The sequence below is a fragment of the Erpetoichthys calabaricus genome, chromosome 8 (assembly GCF_900747795.2).
Source record: "Erpetoichthys calabaricus chromosome 8, fErpCal1.3, whole genome shotgun sequence".
In the NCBI taxonomy this organism is placed as follows: Eukaryota; Metazoa; Chordata; class Cladistia; order Polypteriformes; family Polypteridae; genus Erpetoichthys; species Erpetoichthys calabaricus.
In genome coordinates, this window is record NC_041401.2 from 840282 (window position 1) to 865554 (window position 25273).

The window sequence follows — 25273 nt, forward strand, 5'->3', positions numbered from 1 at the left end:
TTTTGTTTTTTTGTAAAACTTTATTAAAAAGAATTTGTCCACAGTAGTAACATTTAGCAATTACAGTATAAAAAGGAGTTTAAAAAAACAAAACCAAAATTTCAAATTCCAAATTCAAGTCGCACCTCATCGTCACCCAAGTGAAGTGCAACACGGACAGACGCCACAGACAGACAGACGCGGGCGCAGACACACGCACACACAGACGGCACGACACCGGGGAGCGGGCCAGGCCAGGGTCCCAGTGCCAGTGCCAGCCCACTTCATCACACGTCCTCACGATCCTCTGCTGCCTGGACGGGCCAGCTGGCGAGCCCCCCTGCTCCGAGACGCTCGGGTACCCAGAGCCCCTGCCCAACACTGAGAAGGTAGCGCAGACACGCTGCAGGACAACTTGACACCATCCGCCGCTTCAAATAAAGTTAAAAATCAAATAAAAACCAAAAGGACAACAACGACGACAACGACAAGACAATGGCGCTCCGAAGAGCCGAGCCTGGCAGGAGAAGCAGCCGAAGAGAAAGGCACAGAGGTGTGAGCGAGCGAGCGAGCGAGTGAGCGAGCAGAGCTTCAGGTGAAGGGCAGCGGGCACCGCTCAGTTATGGGAACTGTGGGCTTCTGCATCAGCGAGGAGGTCGGGCCGTAGGCACTCGAGGGGGGCAGCTGAGACGCTGGAGGAGAAGAAGAAGGGTCCGTTAAACGGGCACGACCACCGCCACCCTCCCATGCCCGCGTGGACACGGGCAGCCCACTCACCAGCTTCTGCAGCGTGTTATCCTTGTAGACGTCCAGCGAATGCCCGGAGGGCTGGGAGGTCTCGGCGTGGACGTTCGGCCTGCGACAGTTCTCACAACGCCAGCCCTGCGGGGAGGACATGGAGAGAGGAAGTGAGCCCCCTGGCCCTGAGATGCCCATTTCTAGAGCTGGGCATTTCTACCCGAGTGCCGTTACCTGTTGGCCTCCAAAGCAGGTGCAGGTGCAGATGGCCCCCAGGTACTCTTTCTGCCACTGCTGGCCCACCCTGTACATCTTTCCGTCATCGTAGCAGGTGGCTTCATCTGAAAGGAGCGAGCAGATGGTTAGCGGCGGCGTGGCAGTACGCTGAGCCCCCGAGTCGCGCCGGCGGGCACCACTTACGTGGTTCACATTTGAATTCTCCTTTGCCGTTTCCCAAACACGTGCAGCTCATCATGTGTCCACTCTCCGTGCGGCGGTCCCATTTCTCTCCGATGCGGTAGTTATTGCCATTGTCGTGGCACCACTCTGCCCAGGAGAGATACATCTATAACATCTGACAGTTAAGTGGTCCCGGCCCCCCGACCATCACTGGGCACCGCGTTACTCACTGGACGAGTCGCACCGGAAGTGTCCGCTGCCGAATCCCAGGCAGGTGCACCAGAGTTTGAAGCCCGTCTCGGACATTCGCTCCCACTCGTCTCCGATCTCGTGCACGGTGCGCGTGGAGGAGTCGTAACACATGTCCTTGTGCGCCTCCGCTGGAACTGCACGGGCACAAAGCCGGGCAGAGGTCAGTGTGGCTGTAGCATGGGCAAAGGGCGACGGCGAGGAACAGAGCAGCGACTCACCGGAATCCCCGATCGTCAAGACTTCGTCGTACACCTTGTGCCGTGCGCTTCCTTTCACCGCTTCCACGATGATGTTGTAGGATGCCCCCGAGGTCAGGCCCGTCAGAGTTGCCATGGTGGAGGTGCCCGGTACGGAGAACTAGAACAAAAAAATGCAGCGTTAACTCTCAGTTGGGCAGGGGGTACAGCTCGGACCCCTCGCCACAGGATTGGCCAGCGGTGCTTACCTGCAGGGGGGTCTCGTTTGGATTCATGGGGTGGCAGGAGATGACGTATTCCGACGTCTGGATCTGGGGTTTCCAGGTGATGACCGTCTGGGACTGGGCCTCTTGGTTCAAGTCTGTGCCGTTGCCTGGAATAGCAAAGGGTTGAACCCGCACAGACGCTTCGTTAACCTGCACTAGTGTGTGACCGGGGTGCGGACCACCCACGTTTGTGACCCCAACACCAGGCACATAGGGGCGCTGCTCTACGCTATGCGGGAGACGCTGGTTCTGATACTCGGTGTAGATGTGCTGGCCTTGTTGCCCCGGATTAGTCTGACCGTTGGTTCCGGTGATTCGGACGCCGTTATCGTTAAAGGTGTGGCGCGGGAAGGGATTGGGCTCGATGGGCTCAGGTACGTCCAGGAAGGATGGGGACGGGCGCTCAGGCAGATCTCCTAGCGAAGGCAGCTGGGGCTCCAACTCTAGCAAAGGGAAAAGGTTAAGGAGCAAGCGGTTAGAGGCTCTAGCGGGCAACTAGCGAGGCAGCTAGGCAAGCAGGAGCGCGGGCGGGTGGGCGAAGACCCCAAAGGATGAATCGGACTTACGGGTTACGATGATGCCAGATAATGGCGGACTCCTCAGGCTGTTCTCCAGAGCAATGATCTTGATGACGTACCTCGTTCCTGGTTTCAGATCTGCAAGGGCACACGACAGGCGTTTCGTTACGCAGCCCCACTCTCGGCCACCCCCTCCCAGACTGGCACCATGCCGTAGTGGTGCGCTCTACCTTGAATGGTGGCCTTGTTGATGCCAGCGTGCGGCCGTGGCAGGAGCTCCTTTGGCTGCTGGTTGTCTTCCTGGTACGTGATAAAGTAGCCGGTGATGCGTGAGTGAGGCGGCTCCCACCTGAACGACACCGAGGTGGAGGTGACAGAAGTAAACTGCAGGTTGGTTGGGGACTCTACTGCTGGCTTAGCTGGGAGGACACAAGAATGCAATTACAACCCAAGGCCTCCAGGGGGAGCCCAATCATTCAGTGCAGGTGGCACACTGTACCTGTCACAGCAGACACCGTGTACGGGGCACTGCGGGCGTTTCCATTCAGTGTGTAGATGTTAATGGTATACTCCGTGCCAGGCCGCAGACCTGGAAGAAAAGCGTCAAATACGAGTTACGTCACAAGCAGGTGGCCTGAGCGACCCCCCCAACCCCAAGTTCTTGTGACGTGCGCTTACCGGTGACTGTGAAGGTGCGAGTGTCCTGACCCACGGTCTTCTGAATGGGAGTTTCGGAGCCAGCTGGGGTGGCTTCAATGAGGAAGCCAGTGATGGTCTCTGGTTTGGGGCGCCACGACAGCATGATGGCGGACTCCGTTACCTCAGTGATGCGCACTCGACGAGGAGGGCTGATGTCTGTAGGGAAACCACAAAGGAGCATTCAGAGAACGAACGTTCACAAGAGACACAAGCAGGACAAGCACCTTTGAACCCCAGCAAACTCACTGTCCAGTGTGGTGACCTCCCCAGTCAGTGGACGGCTGGTCAGAAAGTTCTGCAGCGAATAGACGGACACTTCGTACCGCGTCACGACCTACAATCGAGATGGCAGGCAGCCCTTTAGTGACTCTCTCTGCATTCGAGGGTTCCATTCAGGGCTCCGATCGGCTTGGCCAGCTAACCAGAGGCACACGAAAGGACGGCTGCTTACCATGAGTCCGGACACAACAGTGCTGGTGCTGTCCGGGGCGACGTTCATTTCCTTGATCGGACCGCTCTTATCCTTGGGATTGACTACAATACGGTAGCCTGTGAGCCGGCTGTTGGGAGCATCCCATTGGATCGTTAAGCTGGATGGGGCTACCTGAGTGAACTGCAGGTTAGTAGGCGATGGGACACCTGAAGGAAAGGCAAAGCACAACATCAGATGGCACTGTGGCGGCAGTCAGGACCCTAAAGACATCTACACTATGAAAAGAAACGGGCGCTAGCTTTGTGTCATTCAACAGGACGGGGACTGGAGTGACGTCACCAGTTCACGCCTTTCTGAAACTACTGCTAGGTTTCATACTGCAAACGCGCCCACATCACAAGACAGACAAATGAGACTGTGCCCCTTGGAGGTGTGCAGTCTGGGCTGCCAGACCACCCAACATTTCCTTACACCACGCAAGGCCTGCAGAGCCCAAGTGTTGAGGTTTGAAGCTTCAGAGGAGTGCAGCAAACCTCCAGGGGTCCCAGAGGCAGAATAGGAAGCTGCCCAGTAAGTTCATGTGGCAGGCAGCAAAATTTCCAGACACTCAGAATGGATGGCCAGACTACAGAAATCACCCTGCGATACCCACCTGTGGACTGGGTGCCAGTGAGTGGCTGACTTTCCAGGTCATCATGCACAGCAATCACTTTGATGGTGTAATCGCTGCCAGGGCGGAGGCCGGTGAGCTCAGCAGTGTCATCATCTCCACTGGGGGCGGGCGCAAGTTCCCTTTCTCCATCTTCTGGGCTGGAGTAGACGATCCTGTAGGAGGTCACAGTGCCATCTGGGATTTCCCACCCAAGTTTCATCGAAGTGGTACCAACCTCCGTGAAAGTGAGGGCTTTAGGACTGTCGGGGTCTGTCAAGAGATACGGCAGAAATGAGGAAGTCCCCCTGCAATCCGCAATACACGGGCATATGAGCCAATAAGCCCACCTGCAGTGAGAGCTGGCAAAGGCACTATATACTCTCACTGCCAGGCTCACCGATGCAGAGGTTTTTAGAGTGACGTCTGGAGAGATTAAAGCATGTCACCCGCATATGGTAGCTTCAAAGTGCCCCTCCCGGTCTAGCCTGACCACCCTGGCATGGGGCTGGAGATTGAACCCTTTTAAAAATCCACATACAACTACGCTCTATTCAATTTGTGACGCCATGCCATTTAATAATTCGAGGAGATGTGCTTGGTGGTGTCCGAGGGTCACATTTCTCCTGCGTCTGTGTGTCAGCTGTGTCTCCTGGGCACCGTACCAAAGATTAATTTAGCAATCTCCACTTCTGGGCCGAGACCCTGAAGCAGACAGGAAGAGGACTTGACCAGCTTCCTTATCTTCCAAAACAGCTCAACATTTCTGTCTGTGGTTCAAGTGAGGAGACCACCAGCTGGCCTTAGTCATCAGCAAACGGCCAGTTGCCAAGACATCAGTCGTACAGGAGCGTCTGTTCTTTTCAAACGTGCCGACTGCTTGCAGTTTATGAATGGCCTACTGGACTGGACTTTCACCATTTGGTGGTCTATTTAGACAGGAAGAGAAATGAAGGAAATTCTTATTCTAAGCCAATTTAGTGCAAAACACAGCTTGCCCAAGACGTGCAGAGGGATTGACTACGAGAAGTGACAACAGTGCATGAGCTGGCACAGGCCTACTCGTCCACCAAAGGGGAAGAGAATGGAGGCTCAGTGTGAGAGGAACAAAGTGAACCCAGGCCAAATCTCCATCGGCATTTAGTTAGGAATTCACTAACTGAACCTACTTGTGATAGCCGTCTCCACCAGAGGGGCACTCTCCCCACTCTGACCCAGGGTGTAAACACTGAGCACATACTCGACAGATGGCATCAGCCCAGAGATGGTGATTTCATTCTGATCTGAAATGAGATGATGTGTGGCACAGTTAGAGCACGTAGTACAACCACAAAGGTTTGGCCTCTTTAACAAAAAGCAGCTTACCCGCTGGGACCAGCTCAGACACAGTGGGCCCATGGCCACTCTTGGGAACTCCTGTAACTTTGTAGCCAGTTACTGAACCCGAAGAAGGAGACCACCGGACTTTGATCGTCCGGTCCTTGACGTCTGTTACCTCCATTTTTGTTGGTGTTCCTATCTCTGTGGATCACACACACACGTTAATAATGTCCCAGACAGAATCCCTCCCTGTCAACCGGACAACAGGTACCTGTTCGGTGACGGACTGTGATCGGGGTACTGGAGGCAGGGCTGTCTCCTCGTCCAGTCACGGCATACACAGTGATTGTGTAGTCTGTGCCAGGCTGAAGATTCTCAATCACCGTGGAAGACAGGGACCCAGGCACTGTGAAGTCCTTGATAGGGGAGTGGCCTCCTGTGAGGAAGACACAAAGCCTTATGTAGCCCACTTGAAGAAGAGCACACAGCTGGGTGGCCAGGGGCCTGCGAATAGTGCACTGTACCTGTCGTCCCATACGTGATCCTGTAGTAGCGCACGGTGACTGGAGGAGCCTCCCAGGAGATGGTCAGACTTGTAGGAGTGGAAGACGTTACCTCCAGGTCTGTTGGCATGTCAGAGACTAATGGCGAAAACACGAGAGACACATGTTATTACTGCCAAGGTTAGCAAATTGTGTGATCGGCCACAGCCGCACATGCTGTATACCCAGGATGCTTACTTGTAGACTGCCTGCCAGTCAGGGGCAGACTCTCCTCAGTGCCGCTGACGGCAAAGATGCTGAGGACGTATTCGGTGCCCGGGTTGAGACCAGTCAGTGTGAAGGAGGTGCGGGATGGAGGGAGTCGGTCATCCTTGAAACGGCCTCCACTGGCCATCTGATGTCGGACACGGTAACCAGTGATGACCGCTCGAGGGGCGAGCCAGTGCACAGTGATGGAGTTCGGGAAGACATCCGAGAAGTCTATGCCAGTGGGAGAGTCCAGGGCTGGAAGGCATTGAAAGGAGTGAATTCTCTGCGGGTACACACAGGTTTCCAGTTACTGGCAAGTCTGAATGTTTAAGAACACTTACCCGTTTTCTGAGTTCCAACAAGGGGTTTGCTTTCCTGCTCTTCGTACACACAAGAGACTCGCACGACGTATTGTGTATGAGGCAAGAGGTCTGAAAGACAACAGCAAAAGGTTCAAGAGCAGCCTCCAGCTGGGCGACGAGACTTTGTGACTAAGTCTGCCCCACAGCCTTCTTGTGCTTAGGAAGTGGAGAACGAGCTGAAAGCCAACACTGCCAGTGGGACTCTACCCCCCCAACACCCCCCTGAGCACTTACTAGACAGGGTCATCGAATTGCTGCTTCCTGGGATACGCCGCTCGGTCACATCCTCTTCCTTCTTTGCTGGAGCATAGCGCACAAAAAAGTGGGAAATATCTATGGATTCTGGGGCAGTCCAGGACACTTGCATGGAGTCTGGTCCGACCCCGGTAAACCGGAGGTTGGTTGGCGAGGGAACAGCTGAAAAGGAAGTGTTGCCAGTCATGAGCTTCAGAGATGGATTTCAATTTATTCTTCTATAGCAGTCTTGGCCGAGGACGGGCTCGGAGCACTTCCACATATTTAGAATGAGATGTTCAGTAACACCAAGTTAAACCTTACTATACGGTACGTACACAAACTATGGAGGGGTGAAGAGAAGTGAATTTTAGGGAGCAGCAAACTCATTATGCTGCTGTAAATTCATGTACACATAATAATTGCTGTGGCCAGTTAACCGTAAAGGAGAGGGAAACCAACTTCAGAAAAAAGCCTTCCTGGAGGTGATGTTATTCAGCTGGCCACCCACCCTTTTATCATGGAGTCCCCCCACCGTCCATCTCACTCCAAATACAGTAACGACCGTTGGCCAGCTGTCAACCCCCAATGTATGGATAACAAAGGCACTCAGAAGCTGCTCTTTTAGAACTTCTACAGGGTGTTGCATTCGAGGCCTGCACGTGGAGCACTTCCTGATGAAGTCAACTGAACTCTCAATCAGCCCACACAAGACTCCACTCCACTCCACTTCCAGTGGAGATCCTGCCGACTACACCAAGTGTGTGGAATCGCATCACAATCTGCTGGACTATACAGGACCTCAGAAGACTGATAGGAGAGAACCTACACTCGTGTGCTGGGACTGCCTCTAAAGCAGGGGGTCTCCAACTCCAGTCCTGGAGGGCCGCAGTGGCCCGAACCCTTTTCTTAATTAGTGACCAGATTTTGCTGCGAATGAACTCTTTGCCTTCATTTTAATTGATGCACAACTTAAGACTCGGGCCCCTTAATTATTTTGTTTTCCTTACTTAGCAACCAAACAATATTAAGACACAAAATGAACCAACAGATAAACAACAACAACAACCGCCTGCGTCCATCACACCAGAACTGAAAATACAGAAAGGTGAAGGCCACAGAAACGCTGATCTGTTCAGACCCACAAAACATTTTGACAGCCAGCACTCTTAAAAAAGATAAATCAGTTTTGGAAATGTCTGCCATGGGAGAATGAGCGCACGCCATGGAATTAAATAACGGGTTTAATGAGCAACGAGAATTGGGTTCAAATGAAGAAACTGAAGTTGGGGCCTCATACTCCAACCAACTTCAGTTGGTCGTCTGTGGTCTCACTTCACATCAAATTTGTGTTTAGGTGCCGTTTAAGGACAAAAAGAAAGAATTCAGTGGTCAGTCAATGAAAATAAAGGGAAATGTTGAATTATCTGCAAAAACTGGTCACAAATTAAGAAAAGATGAAAGCTTGCAGCCACTGTGGCCCTCCAGGACTGGAGTTGGAGACCCCTGAACTAAAGACAGCATGCAGCCCAGTGTCAGATGGTAAGCCGTTCCGAGTTGGGTGAAAAACAGGCCACTCATGGGACTGAACACAACATATTAATGGCTCTTCCATAGTTATGGTAAAGCAGGACAACTTTTAGGAAGTGTCTCAATGTACATTTCAAGAGGACCACCCATAGGGCAGACTCAAAACAGGTCTCCTCCCCAACCCCCCAGAGATGTTGGCCAGCAAATGGATGTAGCAGATGGACGTAGCCCTGAACAAAAGTCTCCAGAATCCCAGCTCCTACCTGTCTGCTGAGTTACAGTGGCAGGTTTGCTCTCACCACCGTCCACCAAGGTGATCACGCTGATGTCATAGTCTATGCCAGGCTCCAGACCGTACACTGTGTAGTAATTGGTAGAGGGTTCCACAAAGTCTTCAAAAACCGGAACGCTCTCCCCTGCCGCCAGAACTGTGACGCGATACCCTGTGATGGCGGTGTAGTTAAGTGGTGTCCACCGCAGGCCAATAGTTGTGTCAGTAACATCCACAAAGTCAAGGTCAGAGAGCCGTGGCACTTCTGAACAAGGACAAGAAAGCAGACAGACAAATCAGAAAAGCACGCAGGTAAGAAAGGCCTTCATTTTTTACCTCCAAGCTACAACTTACCTTGCATGACGGTGGTGGACACAGGACTACTCTCCATGTCATTCTTCACCGTGTAAACGCTGACATTGTACTCCACGCCTGGCCTCAGGTTCTCCAGAGTACAGGAAGTCTGGCCTGCCTTTACAAACTCCTCAATGGAATTGCCATGCTGACCATCGAGGGGAGTGCAAGTCACTCTGTAGCCTGTGGCATCTAAAATAAAACCCCACGTCTGGAGTTAAACACCGCTCCACACGCCACTGTGAAGAAACCTTCAACTTAAAGATCCTCATATGAGGAGAGGCAGTCCGCTTTTACCTGGCGTTTTGGTGGCATCCCATGACACTACTAGCTCTCCGGTCGATGGATTGGATTTTAGACTCAAGTCACTTGGAGGAGAGAGCGCTAAAAACAAACAAACAAACAAACATCGAGAAATCAAGAATCAGAGCAGAGAGCACCTTTTCCGGCTCCGTGTTTCTGTCCTTAATGCTTGATGTCAGACACCTCCTCTAATCAAATGTTAGATCCTCTGAGCTTGAAAAATACAATCAAGTACTCCGTAATACAACGGCAGCTTACGTGTGACCACATTTTTGGTGATGGGGGTCCCTCGCTCGTGTCCATTCACAATCGGCTGGATACTGTAGGTGTACTCCACTCCGGGAGTCAGCCCAGAAATATAAATGCTGCCTGAATCCGAGATGACCTCCCTTGGTGCTTCACCACCCTGGCTTGGTCGTACTGCCAGCTGGGGGGGGGTTGACAAAAATAAAATAAAAAAAAATCATATTTAATAATTATGTATAAAATGTACAGGAGTGACACAGTGGGGGTCTGCTACAGTCACCTGGTAAACCAGCACAAGTGAACGCTTTAGCCGTACCTTGTAGCTGAACCTTGGAGCTGGTGTCCAGGTGATGATGATCGAGGTGTCGGTCACTTCTGTGCTATAACGTGGGGAGCTTCCAGTTGCCTCCACTGCAGGAGAAGATAACAAATTGTAGTCGTTACACTTGGATAGAGTAAAGCCAACTCCTAGAGTGCCCACTCTCTGGTTAAAAGAGGATGGCGAGAGTCTCATAGGGTTACTTTCTGTCGAGGTGGAATGTAACACCTCCATAGCACATTCTAAGTACGTCTCTTTCAAAGCTTCACTGGCTTCAGTCAGCCTTACTATACAGCGTCTGAGAGCGCGAGCGTGAGCGTCGACGAGGACTTACGGGTGTTGAATATGCCGGCCAAGGCTTCACTCTGCTGGCTGCCCTTCACTGCGATTACAGAGACGGTGTACTCTGTATCCGGGTGCAGGTTCCTCAGAGTGTAATGGACCACTTTCGGAGCGACATTGAAGGACCTCGGTTGTCCTCCAGACGTGCTAAGTCGGAGCCTGTAGCCAGCTATTTTAGCTCGAGGGGCAGTCCAGGCTACCACAGCTGTGCTTTCGGAGATATTGTGGAACTGAATTCCTGTAGGTTTGTCCAGTTCTGTGGAAGGGGAGAAAAAAAAAAAAATCCATGTTATATAGCGCCATTCACAGAAAATAGCAAACCATAACACATGGTAGACATCGGAGGTCTGAACTATTAGACACTCCAGAAGTGAATGAGCATTTAGAGGAGCGCCACTGCTAAATGGCCGCACTGATTGTAGACCGTGTCAGTCAGGCTTCTATCCCAATTCAACACTTGCCATCTCTGATGAATCCCACCGGTCTAGCTCAGCAGGGCTGCTTCCCAAGAAAGCCAACATGAAACAAGTTTAGTAAAGAGGACCAAACCTTCTCTGTACGTACTCGTGGTGACATCGCCAACTAGGGGTGAACTCCTTGTGCTGTGGTAGATCGCATAAACCTGGACACGGTAAGTAGTTCCAGGCTGAAGTCCAGAAATTTCCTCCACGGACCGTCCACTGACTGGCAGCTGCAGGGCATCTTCTGTTCGGCCAGGGGGAGTGATGGGGAGAATGGTCACATGATACTCCGAGATGCCATTTGAAGGAGGAGTCCACGTGATGGTCACCTTGGTGTCAGTAACTTTTACAAACTGCAGGTCTGAAGGAGCAGGAACTACAGCTGGGGAAAAAAAAAAAAAAATGGCAAGAGCAGAAGGTTACGTACTGCCGCTCCCATCAGACACCCCGGACAGGACACAGAGATGATGGAGGAGAGGACAGAGACCGTAACATGGACAAATTGGTATTGGCTTTCCCAAAATTAACTTAATCACCAGCACAAGTACCAACGGGGAGTTGGTATGAAGGCACCCCTAGCTGGAGTCAGACGGTTACAAAGTCCAACCTCTGACGTGTGCCGCTTTCAGCGGAGTTTTAAACGGGAGAATGTGGGCCCCCTTCCTACACAATGTGATTCACTCCAGCTGTGCACACTCCGCTCTCAATAGTGAAGCCCAGCAACGCTGGACGGCTTTCTCCCTATATGGAGATGATTCGCCTTCCCTCCCCCATCTGTTCCTGGCATCACTTTCCAAGTAAACCCCAAGAGACTCCTCTCGGAGTCTTGCTCAACAGGCCTTGCTCCACTGTTGAACTGTTCCACATGGTGTGCTCTTTCCCAAAAATGGCAGACCATAGACATATGTGAGACAAACAAGTGGCAGCAGTAAAGTTCACCACAGCTGGACCTCACTTGTCACTTTGACATTGGCACAGCGTCGACAAGCTTGGCATAGCAACAGGCCTTTGGAGGCACAAAAAAATCAAGTGAAGAAGTATGCCGTCCCATAACCACCTCTGGCCCCCATTCATGTGCTCAGACCAGAGCAATCTGGGAAGAAGTCAGCTATGGCCAGCGCCTACCACACACACCAAAGTTACTGGGTACTAAACCAGGCTCACTAGCATGGTGCTCAGCACAGACTGGCTGGACAACAAGAAAGGCGCTTGTGCCAACCATACAGATGGAGATGTGCCACCCTCACCAAGTAAGGCCTCACCGCATCTTAAATCAGACAAGATGAGAAAAATCTCAGGCCAAGACAATTGTGATCTGTGGCCCATGGCGCTGCACTGGCTTTAAACAAATAAATTGCACCCCAAGTGGGTATGCAGGTGTGTATGTTAGTGGAAGATCGGGCTGGCTGGGCCGCATACACGTGAAGGGGCGGGTGGGTCAGTCAGGTGCCTCAATGACACCGTGGAGGGAGAGGCTCCTTGAACCTGCATCCAGTTAAGGCAGCAGGTTTAAAAATGGCCTGCATGAGTCAAGTAGAGGAAGACGAACAGGGCAGAAGTTAAAAAGACAAGAGAAGAAGCAGGCAGGCAAGAAAGAAAGCTGGTGAAGATAACGTGAGCAGGAGCTTGTGGCCATCGCTCAGGAGGGGGCTATGGGTCGACTCTGGAGCAGGAGGTGCTCTCGCTGGGTGGAGCCAGGATGGCAGCGGTTTGGGTGGAGCAGGGCTCGGTGGTTGCCCGCGGATTGGTGGCAGGGAGGTGGGTGTCTGTACCGGTTAGTTGGCATCTCTCTCTGGGCTACAAGATCTGAATAGAATAAGCCGGAAAGGCGTCAATTTTAAAGGAAGGCAGCAGGGCTTGTGGATCTTAAAGGAGTTTCCTGGACTGTGCGTTTTATTGATTACTTGACATTTTGAGCACTGCACCTGTGATTTTTGAAGTGCTTTTAATAAGTGCACAAGCGCACTTTGCGCCTATCCATTGCTTTTTGTACGTTTGTCCTCATCTGCCAAGCTCACCCAGTTATGTGATTGACGGCGTTTGGTTCCAGAGCTGCTGGTGGGACCTGGTAGTGTGTGGCCAATCCGCACCATCACATGATCATATAATAAAACTGGGCTGCCAACTCCTGCTGCAATCAGACAAGAGTGTAGCACATCTCATTAGCAGAAACTTGCTATGCCGTCAGCTGGACAAATGATCAAGTGTCTTCTGGGGCTGCTCACCATATCACATGCCACTCTGACACAAGCAGTGCTCTTTATGGCCGTACTTACTCTGTGTCCCCAACGCAGTGAAGAGGACCACCAGCTGCCACTACTCGACCTGCTGTGCTTCTCCCAATTCTGCCATCTCTAGGGCTTGTCAGAACAGTGAATCCTCCAGACAGCCCTCCTTCAAGGCAACAAGCACAGACGATTACCCACCTGGCTGTGGTTCCCCAGCAGTCGTCTGCTGGATGACTATAGGCTCGCTCTCCTGGTTCTCCTCCACAGCATAGATGCTAATGTTGTACTGCACTCCAGGTAACAGGTCACCCAGGGTCACAGAGGTGGCGGTATCAGGCAGGTTAATTTCGGTGCGGCTTCCTTCAACGGATGGCGTGTAAACCACTCGGTATCCTGGCCAAACAAAAAGAAAGAAAGCAAATCCAGTCAGACTCCACAAGTCTTTGACTAAAAGGCTTTAAAGGATCCTAACAGTTTAAAATTTTAGTGCTAAGGAACATCCAAGATGTAAATGTAGGGTGCATGAGCCTCTGTAATGGCTTCCTCAAGACAAGATCTAGACGTAACAGTACTGCACGGCCTTCTCGCTGTGACACACCTGTGATTGGAGCCTGAGGTTTCGACCAGCGAACAACAATGGAGGTTTCTCCTACTTCATCAATGGAGTGATCCTTTGGTGTATCAGGGGCTGAAAAAACAAAGCAAGCAGTTCACAAAACAGATGGGGTTGGGGGGGCAGATGATCCAGGCCTGAAGATAAGGGTTGAGCCTACCTGTGGTCTGAGTGGTGGTAAGAATGAGATTCTTCTCGCCTTCCTCTGTGATTTCAAAAACGTTTACGACGTACTTGCGTCCTGGAAGCAGGTCAGGGATGTTGACAGAAGTGGCTGATCCAGGGAGTTCTGAAATACAAAAGCCATAATTGGATTATAAAAAAAAACATTTTGCTCTGAACGCACGCGCCAAGTGCAGGAAAGCCAAGTCTACTCACCAAAGACCTCCGTCTTGGACCCCTCCTCACTAAGCTCATATTCAACCCGGAAGCCAGAAACCGTGTCAGAAGCAGAAACCCAGGAAATCACAAAGCTGCTGGAAGTGATCTCTGATATGGACTCGGACATGGTGACCACTGGAGGTGGCTGGGTTGTCTCTCCTTCAGAGGACTGCCCTGTAAGGTTAAAGAAAAGTGGGAAAATAAATAAATATAAAAACTGTCTGTCTATTAGTGTCTCATTCTTCTTCCTTCTTGTTTTGAAGGACTTGAGCCCCCAAACTGCTTGAGCCACCGTTTTCAGAATGGCAGCAATTAGGGTTAACATGCCCAGCTGCCTTCAGGCCTCCAGCAGAGGTTCAAGTCCAGTAAGGCTGAACAAAAGCATTACTTACTTGTGCCAAAGGTTGTAGTGAACTCAAAGTGAGTGACTTCTCTCTGTCCAAAGCGCAAAATGCTGATCAGCTGGCCCTCATAGGTGATTCCTGGCCGGAGGCCCTTGATTGTGTAAGAGTTAAGATGTCCAGGGACAGTCACCTCCTGCCACTGAATTCGGCTGTTTTTCTTTAAAATAAATAAATAAATTGTTAAATACACAAAGAAAGACCTCCTGTTTCCCCAGTCCATCTGTCACTCTGTTAAACCGCCCACCCCCATTAAAGTAAAGATCAAAAAGGACACCAGGCAGACCCGTCCACCTCACAGGCCATTAGACAAACATTCTGTTTACACGGAAAGAGACCTGAACAGAGTTCAACGAGCCTCGGCCCCCCGGAGAGTCAAACAACAGCACTGAACATCCTGTCCCATCACAGAGGGCAGGGCCTGCTTACCGGTCTCCACTTCAGGGTGTACTGGGCAATGTGGGCAGACTGAGGCGCATTCCACTGAATTGGGTGAGAGTCCGGCTGATTGCCAGTTTCTGTAATGAGGACCTCCACTGGCCTGCGGCCTGCAAACATTGAGGTGAAAAGAAAATGGTAAATAAACTCAAGACTCCAATCACAGAGAGGACTGTGGCAAAGTTGAGGACAAAAGGCAAAGCAACTGAAAATAAAAGGAGGAATAAAGGAACTTGACCACAGGAGTGATGCTGCAAAAGACCATTTTGTACTTTACGAGAGCTTTGGCTCACAGAGAATATCAAAATGCTTGCCTTGCTTTCTCTGCAGGGTTCAAAAGGCCAACTCTTGGCTGAGGTGTCAGAAAAAAAAAAAAAAAACCCTAAAGGCCACACTTTTTCTAAGATGTAGCACCTCAAAGGCAACAGGGCTAATTATCACCATTACTGGATGAGATGCAAGGCACCCAGCAGAGAGGAAGTAACAGCCAGCCGTTACACAGGAGTGACGAGAGAGGAGGTGTAATGATCCAAGAGAAGGACTTTACCTGGGTAGGTTTGAGTCGGCTCACAACTCAGCTCTCCAATTCCATTTCCATAACATACACAGCGATAGTGAACTCCATGGATAGCTTTGTCCCAAGTCTCACCAATCTGGTAAAACACCCGAGTCTCTGGCTCCTGGCACTGGTCTGTGGGGAAAATAAAAAAGGTGTCTCTCTCTCTCTCCTCACAAGCACAGCCTCGGCAGGACTATGAGCACTGAACTCTCAGAACGATATGCAGTGTGGCTCTCATGGATGAATGTTTCAGGAATGTATGGCACTCCACACCACCCTTGGAGAAATTGAAACCCTTATGAAGAAGAAGAGCGGGCATCCACTGACAGCAAGGCTAGAATTCAGTCCTGAAGACTCTTCAGGCCGAGTCCCAAATATATGGCTACAGGTGACAAGACTCATTTGGCCACCACAAGAAAAAACACATTTCTCTACGCATTCCAAACCCAGTTTGTTGGTTTAAAGGTAAATTACAAAATAATTTAAGGTTGTATTCACCTGCTCTGGGTTTTCTTGCAAGGGCCCAATTCATAGTCAGGCTGACGGCTAAATGCTAAAGGTGTGCCATGAAACGCATCAAAAGCTTAGAATGTACAAAGCTCCTCTCTTTTTAAAAAACGAGCCACAAGCTTGCAGGCCTGAACTTCTGTTCCTGCAGTTCTTTCATACTGGTGAAAGCAAAGAGGAGGTCTGCAGAAATGAGCAAGTGTTGTAGTCTTGGTGTTTCTGCCATCCCATTTAATCGTCACTCTTCTGCACAAGAAGCTTTCTAAAGTGAATGGAGTGTGCGGAGTGTACATCAATCCCATTGGAACTGGCCACAAGGCTATTACCAAGTCTGGTACCAGTCCAGCAAACCCCACCCCGGTTATTTTTTGAGCTCCACCTTAAGAGCCACAGCATGATGGCAACACTTTACTAAAAGCACCTTTTTTACTCCCCATAAACCCGGAACTCTGTGCACACTCCTGTGTATTTACAGATAAAGATGGGAGCATTTAAGGATAAGCCGAGCTAACGTTTGCATGCATTTTACATGGCGGCATGTCCGTCAGTTTTAGGGGTCCAAATGCCCGTCCAGCCACTGCCCGAGCAGAGTTTGTTCTGCTAGTGCATACATAGGTTATGAAACTGAGGGTTATGGCGACTCACCATTGTATAGAGGTTTACATTATACAAAAGTTAGTCAGTTTATACCTGCATTGTTATCACTCTAATTTAATATTGTTCTTTATCAGTATGCTGCTGCTGGAGTAGGAATTTCCCCTTGGGATTAATAAAGTATCTATCTAGAATGGCAAAAGGGCCGTGTACAGCTTTGTGACGTGTCCCGCTACGGGTAGCACTGGGCAGTTTCACACTGCTCCGCTACGACGCGATTCTCCATGATGATGAGGATGATGCATCACCGGCAAATCTCCAAGAGGGTCTGCTCCAAACCCTTACGAATGCACAGAGGGAATGCTGCACTGCGGCTCATGTTGGTTTTAAATGAATGGAGAGATTCCTCGTTTTAGTATAGATTTGACATTTTAACCTCTCACTTGATTTTATTCTGGATTATTTATGTATTGAAGAACTGGAATTCTTCACTGCCCTTTGGGACAGTTTTTTTGTAAATATCAAAGCACTATGCACTTGTACCAACCCTTGCAGACTGTGTGTGTGTGTGTGTGTGTGTGTGTGTGTATGTATGTGTGTGTGTGTCCTCTCTTGTCGTGGCTCATCCTCGGGTATCTTATCAGTATTAATGGTTACAGGGGCTCCATGGAGGGTCACAGTATTTCACTGGGTACTCCATTAAGCTCCTATATATTGTATGGGTACCAGATGTACTAGACCACAGAACGAACTTGGCTTGGAACGAGTTAGTGTGGACGGCCTCTTGATGGGTGGATTAACCACAGCTGGCACCTATCTTGTATTCAACAAAAAGGATGCTTGAATGAAGCAGGGGTGGCACAGTGGTAGCGCTGCTGCCTCGCAGGAAGGAGACCCGTCTGGGTTTGTTTCCTGGGTTCTCCCTGTGTGGAGTTTGCATGTTCTCCCCGTGTCTGTGTGAGTTTCCTCCCACAGTCCAAAGACATGCAGGTTAGGTGAATTGGTGATCCTAAATTGTCCCTGGTGTGTGTGTGCCCTGCCCGGGGATTTGTTCCTGCCTTGCGCCCTGTGTTGGCTGGGATTGGCTCCAGCAGACAGAACCATCATACCCCCCACCCCCCACCCCCGTGACCATGTGTTGGGATATAGGGGGTTGGGTAATGACTGACTGAAGCAGTACGTCACACAGCAAAATTACCAAGAACTGGTCAGATGGCAAGGACTATTTAATCTCTTAATTCGACACAGGCCTCAAATAAAGAATACCAAATGAGTATATATATTTTAAAATGTTCTGAACACTAACAGATGTTAAGAAAAGACGCCGTGTGGTTTGCCCTTTCCCCATTCCCAGAAGCACTCACTTCAGCTGAAAATGTAGGAAGCAGGAGAAGAAGAAGAAGTCAAGCTCTAGATCAATTTCCAAATAAAGAGACCCAGGTGAGTGCCTTTGGCTTGAGGCACCGTGTAGTGCATGCCAGGTTACCTCTCACCCCACCCAAACCCACCTACCTATAGCATCACATTTCCACCGGCCACGCCCCTGGCCATAGCAGGTACAATTCATCATGTAACCCTCATCATGACGCTTGGTGAAGGTCTGGTTCACTTCATACGTTAGTCCGTCAACGATGCACTGATCTGAAGGCAAAGGTGACAGCCGCGTCACTACAAAAAGGACTACCCACAAGAAACAACGGCAGGCTGCTCGCCAAGCCAAGGATACCCACCTTTCAGCTGAGAGTATGCAATGCAGTTCCACTCGCCACGCCCGTTCCCGACACAAGTACATCTCATCATGTGGCCCAGCACGTCATGCCGCTTGTCCCACTGGTCACCCACGTGGTACATGACACCTTCGCTTGTGGTGCACACTTCTTCATGAGCTGCAGACAGAAGCACACGACATGAACAAGAGCAGTTGCAGCTGTATGGACACTGACCTGACCGGTCATCAAGCTTAGAAAAGGACCAAGTTCAGCGTGTTCAGGACGATTCTTAACCTTGGGAGTTTTACACCCTAAAACTGATCACATGCTGTACTTTTAAATTCGAAGGAAAAAAAAAAGCCACAAACTAAACTTTGTGCACTCTGGATGGATGACACTACAAACCTGGAATGTACAGTATGTAACGGCTACCACTTATTTGCTTTCCTTTTTAATACACAAGGCCAACACAAACTGCTTTGGATCAAAAACAGCAGACAGCTCTTTGTGTGCGTCAAAGTCTGGAGTTGTGCTTACCAGCCATTGGACAGAACCCAAATTTCTGGTCCCCATCAAAGTTCAGAGTTGTTCCACACCATTTCATTCCATCACGGCGGCCGTCAGCTGTGCATTCTGTGTAATTGCGCCCACTGTACACAAAGGGGAAGTGGCAGAGGGCTCCATTAGAGTTGCCTCCTCGAGTAGAAATGTGTACTAAGATGGTGGGGGGGGAACAAAAAACAAACCTTGAGATATTCAGAACACGTCTGAGAAAAGAACATCCTAGAAACAGACTTCACTTTCACATACAGTAGTCAACTGGAACACTCCTCTTTCCTGCCTGTCTGGCTCCATATCCGAAACATAACCACCGCCACCCAGCAAAATAAACCATCAAGTAGACGGACTGGGCAGTTAATCCACATGACAGACACTCACCATTTTCAGTCACGCAGAAGGAGTACTTGTGGTCTTCTTCAAAGTTTGACGTGGTGCTGCACCATAACTGACCATCACTTCGTCCTGCCGAGGTGCAGGAATAGTAAGACTTGCCCATAAATGTGAATGGGAAGACGCATGGTTGTCCTTCGGAGGTGCCTCCATAGACCTGGGAAGAAACTGAACAGAAACGGATGAGGAGTTAAAAATCCCATCACCAGTTTTGTGCAAACAAGACCGTGTAGTGTGAACTCCAAGCGAAAGCACAAAACTCGGCTTCATGCCATATGCAGAACACAGCACTTGATTCTTAATGGGAAAGTGATAAGCTGCCCAAGAGACGGGTGGTGAGACAAGAACACCGATCATCTGACCACAGACAAACCGGTACTGGAGCCCTGAATACGAGGACCTAAACAATACAACAGAAGAGTAATCACTAGAACATTAATTCCGGATTCTTCTACATTTAGTGGAGATTTAAAATCCTGCTTGTGTGAAGAGCTACACTCAGATTTTAGGTTTACCTCACAGGGGTTGCTAGAAGACGGTATTTAACTGGTGTCTTGTGTTATTGGTAGAACTTCTACCGGCACGTTCCTCAACCTTTGCTATAAATCAAGTATGAAGGCTTGCTACCCAACCCAGCCCAACTGTTAGGGCTTGTTCTCAATTATTATTTAAGTGTGTTAAAATGCAGTTGTCTGTAGAACACAGACCTGCCCACCCACACACACAACCCGCAAAGAACCCAAACTTCACGTCGATTAGCTCGACTCCTTATTCGGAGGCCTGTTTTATGTTCACCTTCTCCAGTTCTCAAAGGCAGTTTTAATTACCACAAGTAGCAGCCACCCTTCAAACTAAAAACCTACTAAAAAGGAGGTCCCTGAACTCCAGCAGCTATCGGGTGGTTTAGTGCAACCTCAGAATTTCATGCAGTGTGGCAATGGAGAACTCAATTGTCAGGCAGTTTTTCCTATAAGGACTACTGGGCTCCAAAAGTAGATCTTCTCCAAATATGAGAGTGAACTTCAATTCTCCTTTCTCTGTTATTTTACCCTCAAACATGTCGTTAGAAGGTATTCTTGGGTTTCGCTACTCAGTCTTTTCAAAAGGGTCTTATAATGTGAAGACGTTGAATACTCCGTTCATGTAAAATAAAAATCCTTTAGGTCTCTGCACTGGCTGGCCTAAAGGTTACACTTACAGGATGGACGGACTTACCCATCTCCTCACAGCTGACCCCGTTGCCTAGGCAAGTGCACAACATCTGCTTGGTGCCCTGGGTCTTCACCCATCGCATGCCCTCAAAGTAGGAAACACCAGAGTCGGTTATGCAGGTTCCTTCAGTGGGTGGAGGAGGCTGTGGTTGTGGGATGTGTATAGCTGGATGAATGCTAGTGACCACCTGGGATCCAGAGCCTTAGTGAAGAGAGGGGCATAAAAAAAAGAAATGACCGTCGAGTCAGCTGAACAAACTGCTTTGTAGCAGAACGTAGGCAGTGTCGCCAAATCACCCACATCCAAGACTGAAAAGACAGACCACATGGCAGTTCATGATCTCATAATCTAATCGAGGTACAAGTTACCGCCATTGCCTTTTCCTTGAACAGGTCAACATCATCTCACTCTTGAAGGGGAGTATTAAAACAAATCGCTCACCATGACCCGTTGTCAGCAGAGAGCCATGTCGCTCACACTTCCACTCCCCACGTCCATTGCCCGTGCAGATACACTGCAGGTGGTGCCCGCGGTTATCGGTCTTGGTCCAGGTGTCTCCAATTCTATAAGATGTCCTGGTATCCTGATCATTACACCGATCTGAAAGAAGAAGAAACTTCATTCAGCAAGAAAGGGTTAAACGTAGCGCACGCACAGGAGAGGGCAGCACTGTTCCAACTCAATCCCCATCGTCAGTGCTGATGAATTTCTTGACCTTCCAACCTACAAACCCTCATTGCTTTCCTCAGCCAGTCCACACAAAGTGAAAAGGCTCAGTGCACCATCAGCAAAACGATTCATACAGGCAGACACAACAATTACGATGAAGACAGCAGAACAAACTTCTATTATGCAGTTGATTGTGGGACCAGGAGATTTAAAATGCACACACACACACACACACACACACACCCCACCCCAACCAAAGGAAGGACCCCACCGACTCCAGAGATCATGGGTCACTTACTACGAGATGTGCATGTGATGCGGCCGCTGCCCTCGCCCAGACAAGTGCAATCAACCATCATCCAAACCTGGTAAGATTTCTCCCAGGTCTCTCCAATCACGTAGGAGGTGCCAGCATTATTATCATAACACCTCTCCGCTGTGCCAAGAAAGAAAAAGAAAACAGTTATTGCCGAGCAGGAGACTCTTTGACTTCTGCTCTCTGGAGGCAGCCAAGCGATTCTTACCTACTGGTTTACACGTCCACTCCCCTTTGCCATTGCCCAGACACACACACTCCAACATGTAGCTTCCAGTCTCATGAGGACGTCGCCAGATGTCACCAATCTTGTAAGACTGACCAGACTCATGACAGCGGTCTGTGGAAGAGAAGGAAGGAGCTTACTAAACATCATCAGACTCTTTGTAAGATGCCTCTGGACTCTCGGAATTCCAACCGTCAACAGGGGGGGGGGTGGGTTGGGTGGCTATGCAATTGGAATCGTCCCCAACACAAAGTATGCTGCTGAAATTGTCTTGGGAAGGTTCCATGTGAATTCCCAAACCTTAGCTGTACATGTTTCAATAAATAATATACAAGACAAATTGATAGCACTGTTCCCTTGTCTAGACATCTGTGGGGTAAAGGGGCACACGGTGCGCCACACTAGCAGAACAAGTAGGCTTCATACATACTGTATAAATAAAATGGAGGCTACAACTCGACAACCTTGAAAAGGAGAAAAAGACGGGTCAATAAAATAAAAAGGTATGAATGGAGATAAATGATGCTGAACTTCAGGAGGTTCCTGTCCTTTCAAGTCTGCACTGTAATCCCCTTTAGCTCCCACAGTTCAGCCTCTCAATGCATGAATGGCAATAAATGACAGGGGAAGAAAAAAAAAATAAAACCCTAAATATACAGAAAGAGCTAACAAGTCCCACCTGCCCGTCACAATCTGTGATCAAACTCCTCATGTTTGAGTTTAAAGAACAAGTTCTACACTTAAAGCCCAGCCACGGTTGGTGTGATGTGTGCTGAGGTTCATCTTCTCCACCCAACACGCGCCATTTTTCTTACTTGTAATTGTGCAGCTGATCTTTCCTCTGCCATTCCCAAGGCAGGTACAGTCCCAGATCATTCCTTCCTTTGGCCGCTCATAGGTCTCCCCTACACGGTAGGAGCGAACATTGTACTTGTCAAAGCAGGTCTCTTCCGCTAATTAGAAACAAAATAAATACGAACATGAGATACAGAGAGAAGCACAAACATAAACTTTATTAATAGATGAAGGCTCTTCTAATCTAAACCTTATTCAAATACATACACTAAGTGCAAAGACCTCTTCCATTCATCATTTTCCTCACATTCTACCATCAGCAGGTCTCTGCCAGGTAATGTGTTCTGGAATTTTATCATCACAAGGAGATTTACAGAAAAAGACGAACCTCCTATGACCGTCAGTATGTAGAATGATTGGTTCAATGATTAAAACCAGCAGCTGATCAAGAACATTAACCACCCACTCATCCATCCATCCATCCATCTCCTAAACCAGGGTTGCAGGCAGACAAGACCTGGCACCGGTCTAAACCGGTCCTAGCAGATTACTAGGGGACTCTGCACAATACGATTGCCAGCTTACCTTCTTGCTTGCTTTCACAGTTTACTCCACTGTCTCCATAGCAGGTACAGATCAGGGTTTTACCAAGATAGTGCCTTTCCCACTGCTCATTAAATTTATAAAGTCGATTCCCATAATAGCAGCCATCTAGGGGGGGAAAAAAAAGGGGGGGGGGGGGGGAAATATGGCAGAACAACTGGTTCAGAACATCATTGTACAGGAAATTAGGAGACAGCAGCACTAAAGCCCAAAGCCCCCTTCTAGCCGAGGTGTAATCTACAGATATCAAACTGCAGACCACTTAGCCCACGCATACAAAGCCAAAGACCCACACCCAGCTTGTCACACCAACACAATTGACCTAAGCTGCGAATTGGACATGTGATGAAGCGAGGAGTTTCTCCACATGTGGTCCACTTTTAGCACACACTTGGGAATGAAGAAACGCTGCGGTTTCCTTTGTAATAAGTTGTGTTATCTTAGAACTTTCCTCATCATAAAATTCACAGGCATCAACAACTCCTCATCGTCTGGACTAACCAGTCCTTCGTTGAAGGTACATCAGTGGGCTTGTAGAGTAATTTGTTGGAGGATCTCGAAGTCATCATGAAACTCTCTGGCAAAGCCCACAAACGACTGCCATGTCTGCAGTGCAAATACTGTATCTTAACACACTGCTGTTGTCTTTCCCATTTTAAAGACGTTTATTTTCTAATGTGGCCTTTTGTAGTGGTGGTCTTGCTATCAAGCTGCCCCCTGTGTATGTTCCTTTTAATTTTGTGTCTAGACATCTGAAGCCTCCTTTCCTTGTTGTCAGGTAGTCGAGATCTCTCTTATTTTGCCTACAATCCTTTTTGAATTCGTGTGTGTGTGTTTTGCAAGGTGTGTTGCGATGGTGCGCTTAGCAGAAAGGCGCTATATGACGCTTTATGCACAAGCCCTACGCACAATAGCAATGGAGCCCAATGCGACGTGAAGGAAGTCCCGAGCGCCAATTGTAAGGCGGCTATGGAAAGTGGCTGCCCCCAATCCCCTCCTTCCCGACGGGGGTCCTGAAAAGCTCTGGAAAACACCCTCCCACGGGCCATTTTCATTGTGTGACTTCCCTCATCTTCACCTCTCGACCGCTTTATGCACGTCTGTCCAATTTTTACGTGAGCCCCCGCGGCTTCGTTTACGATGGCTGCCCTTTAATTATTTCCCCGGGGTTCGCTACGAAGCCTTCCGGACGCCTGCTACTTCTGTTACGCCCAACCTAAGATGACCTGTGCGAGTTGTTCGTGCGGGCTGCTCGCTCCTAAACTTTTCACCGTCGGGGTCTTTAACGCACGCGCCCGCGTTTTCCTTTCATTGCCTTGCAGTTTTCGTACCTGCGGGGCTGCTCCCCGCCCGGGGGTACTTATTCTCGGTTTAGGCTCTCTATGATCTTTATCCTGATAACCCATGGAGTTTAACGTCCTCCACCGCCCCCCCCATTTACTGGGACACTTCCTCCCACGCAGATCACTTGTGTTCTCACTTACCCGGATTGCGTTGAGGGGTCGAGATGGAAACCTGCCTTTTATTCCTCGGCAAGCAGCGGACTGTGCCAATTAGGCACAGAACCGCGAGCAAGACCACCAAGGGGCTGCGGGTCATCGTTCCCTGTTCCAGTGTCTGTCGCGAGCGGATCCTGCAGTGGTGCGCACTCGGTCTCGGGAGTGCCGTAAATCCTCTTGGCCGTCACTTCGCTGCCTGGCCACCCGTCTATCCAGTCCACCTCCCCTCTGGACGGAGGAGCGGGGAGAGCGCCTTAAATACGAGAGGAGGGTCTGCGTGACGTCAGGCTACAGCTATTCATCTCATTGTGTCCCGAAAAAATTCAGGGCGGACCGAGCAAGCGACCCTCCGCCCGGCCGACTACTTCTCTTTCGGGCTTTTGTCAGACTGGCAGGCACTTTTAGGGGCTCGGGAACTCCCCTGTGGTAAAACATGTCGCGCCGCCGCGCATTCCTGCGGCACACCTGGGGCACTTTAGTCAGCCTTCATTCCCGCACGGGGCGGGGATAGGCGGTCGGAGCCCCCGTCACTTGACGGTAGCCGCGAGCTGCGGGCCACGGACCACTTCCATCTAAGCTACGTGCGAAATATAACGGTGTATTGAAAAGTCGAGCCAAAACAGTAACTTAAAAGAGAAAAAGAAACGACCACCACATTACTCACAGGAAAAAGAAAAAGGGGGATGAATAAGGAAATGTCAAGACATGCGAGGTGGTGGGGAATCTAAATACGGGCACTGCCGTTGAGCTAAAGAGTTAAATCCCATAGCCCTCCCAAAAAACAGGAAGCATCTGCTCCTCCGGTTCCCTTACAATTGTGTAGATGCCGGGCAGGGTAAGTGAGGAGGCCACTGGATATTTGCCAGGCAGTGAGCCAAAAGATTATGCCAAGAGGTGTCCCGAGAGCCACAATAGAGTGGGCCTAAAGGCAGGGCAGACCCCTTCTAA

General features: G+C 49.8%; 1 protein-coding gene across 2 annotated transcripts; it reads right to left on the reverse strand.

Moving 5' to 3' along the window:
* On the reverse strand, positions 1-24565 carry LOC114655249 (fibronectin-like). 2 transcript variants are annotated; one of them, XM_028806092.2, is made up of 46 exons: positions 24311-24565; positions 22809-22934; positions 22244-22381; positions 21411-21542; positions 21185-21322; positions 20659-20817; positions 20221-20418; positions 18994-19173; positions 18592-18768; positions 18076-18231; positions 17858-17986; positions 15233-15376; positions 14677-14795; positions 14239-14407; positions 13844-14020; positions 13626-13754; positions 13451-13540; positions 13051-13245; positions 10728-11006; positions 10156-10419; positions 9819-9913; positions 9515-9683; positions 9251-9337; positions 8954-9145; positions 8592-8864; positions 6799-6981; positions 6544-6633; positions 6191-6457; positions 5975-6091; positions 5722-5886; positions 5496-5651; positions 5300-5413; positions 4134-4403; positions 3500-3687; positions 3295-3382; positions 3028-3204; positions 2849-2938; positions 2580-2768; positions 2398-2487; positions 1814-1938; positions 1587-1725; positions 1347-1502; positions 1138-1263; positions 952-1058; positions 757-861; positions 1-671 (listed from the first exon to the last, which is right to left on the reverse strand). In XM_028806092.2, exons 1-46 carry the CDS (start codon positions 24423-24425, stop codon positions 624-626), a joined length of 7020 nt encoding a protein of 2339 aa, XP_028661925.2. In that variant the 5' UTR covers positions 24426-24565; the 3' UTR covers positions 1-623. The 2 variants fall into 2 exon arrangements, with proteins under 2 accessions (XP_028661925.2, XP_028661924.2); XM_028806091.2 differs by having other exon boundaries at positions 1814-2274; positions 24311-24564.
* Between the last annotated feature and the right edge of the window lie 708 nt (positions 24566-25273).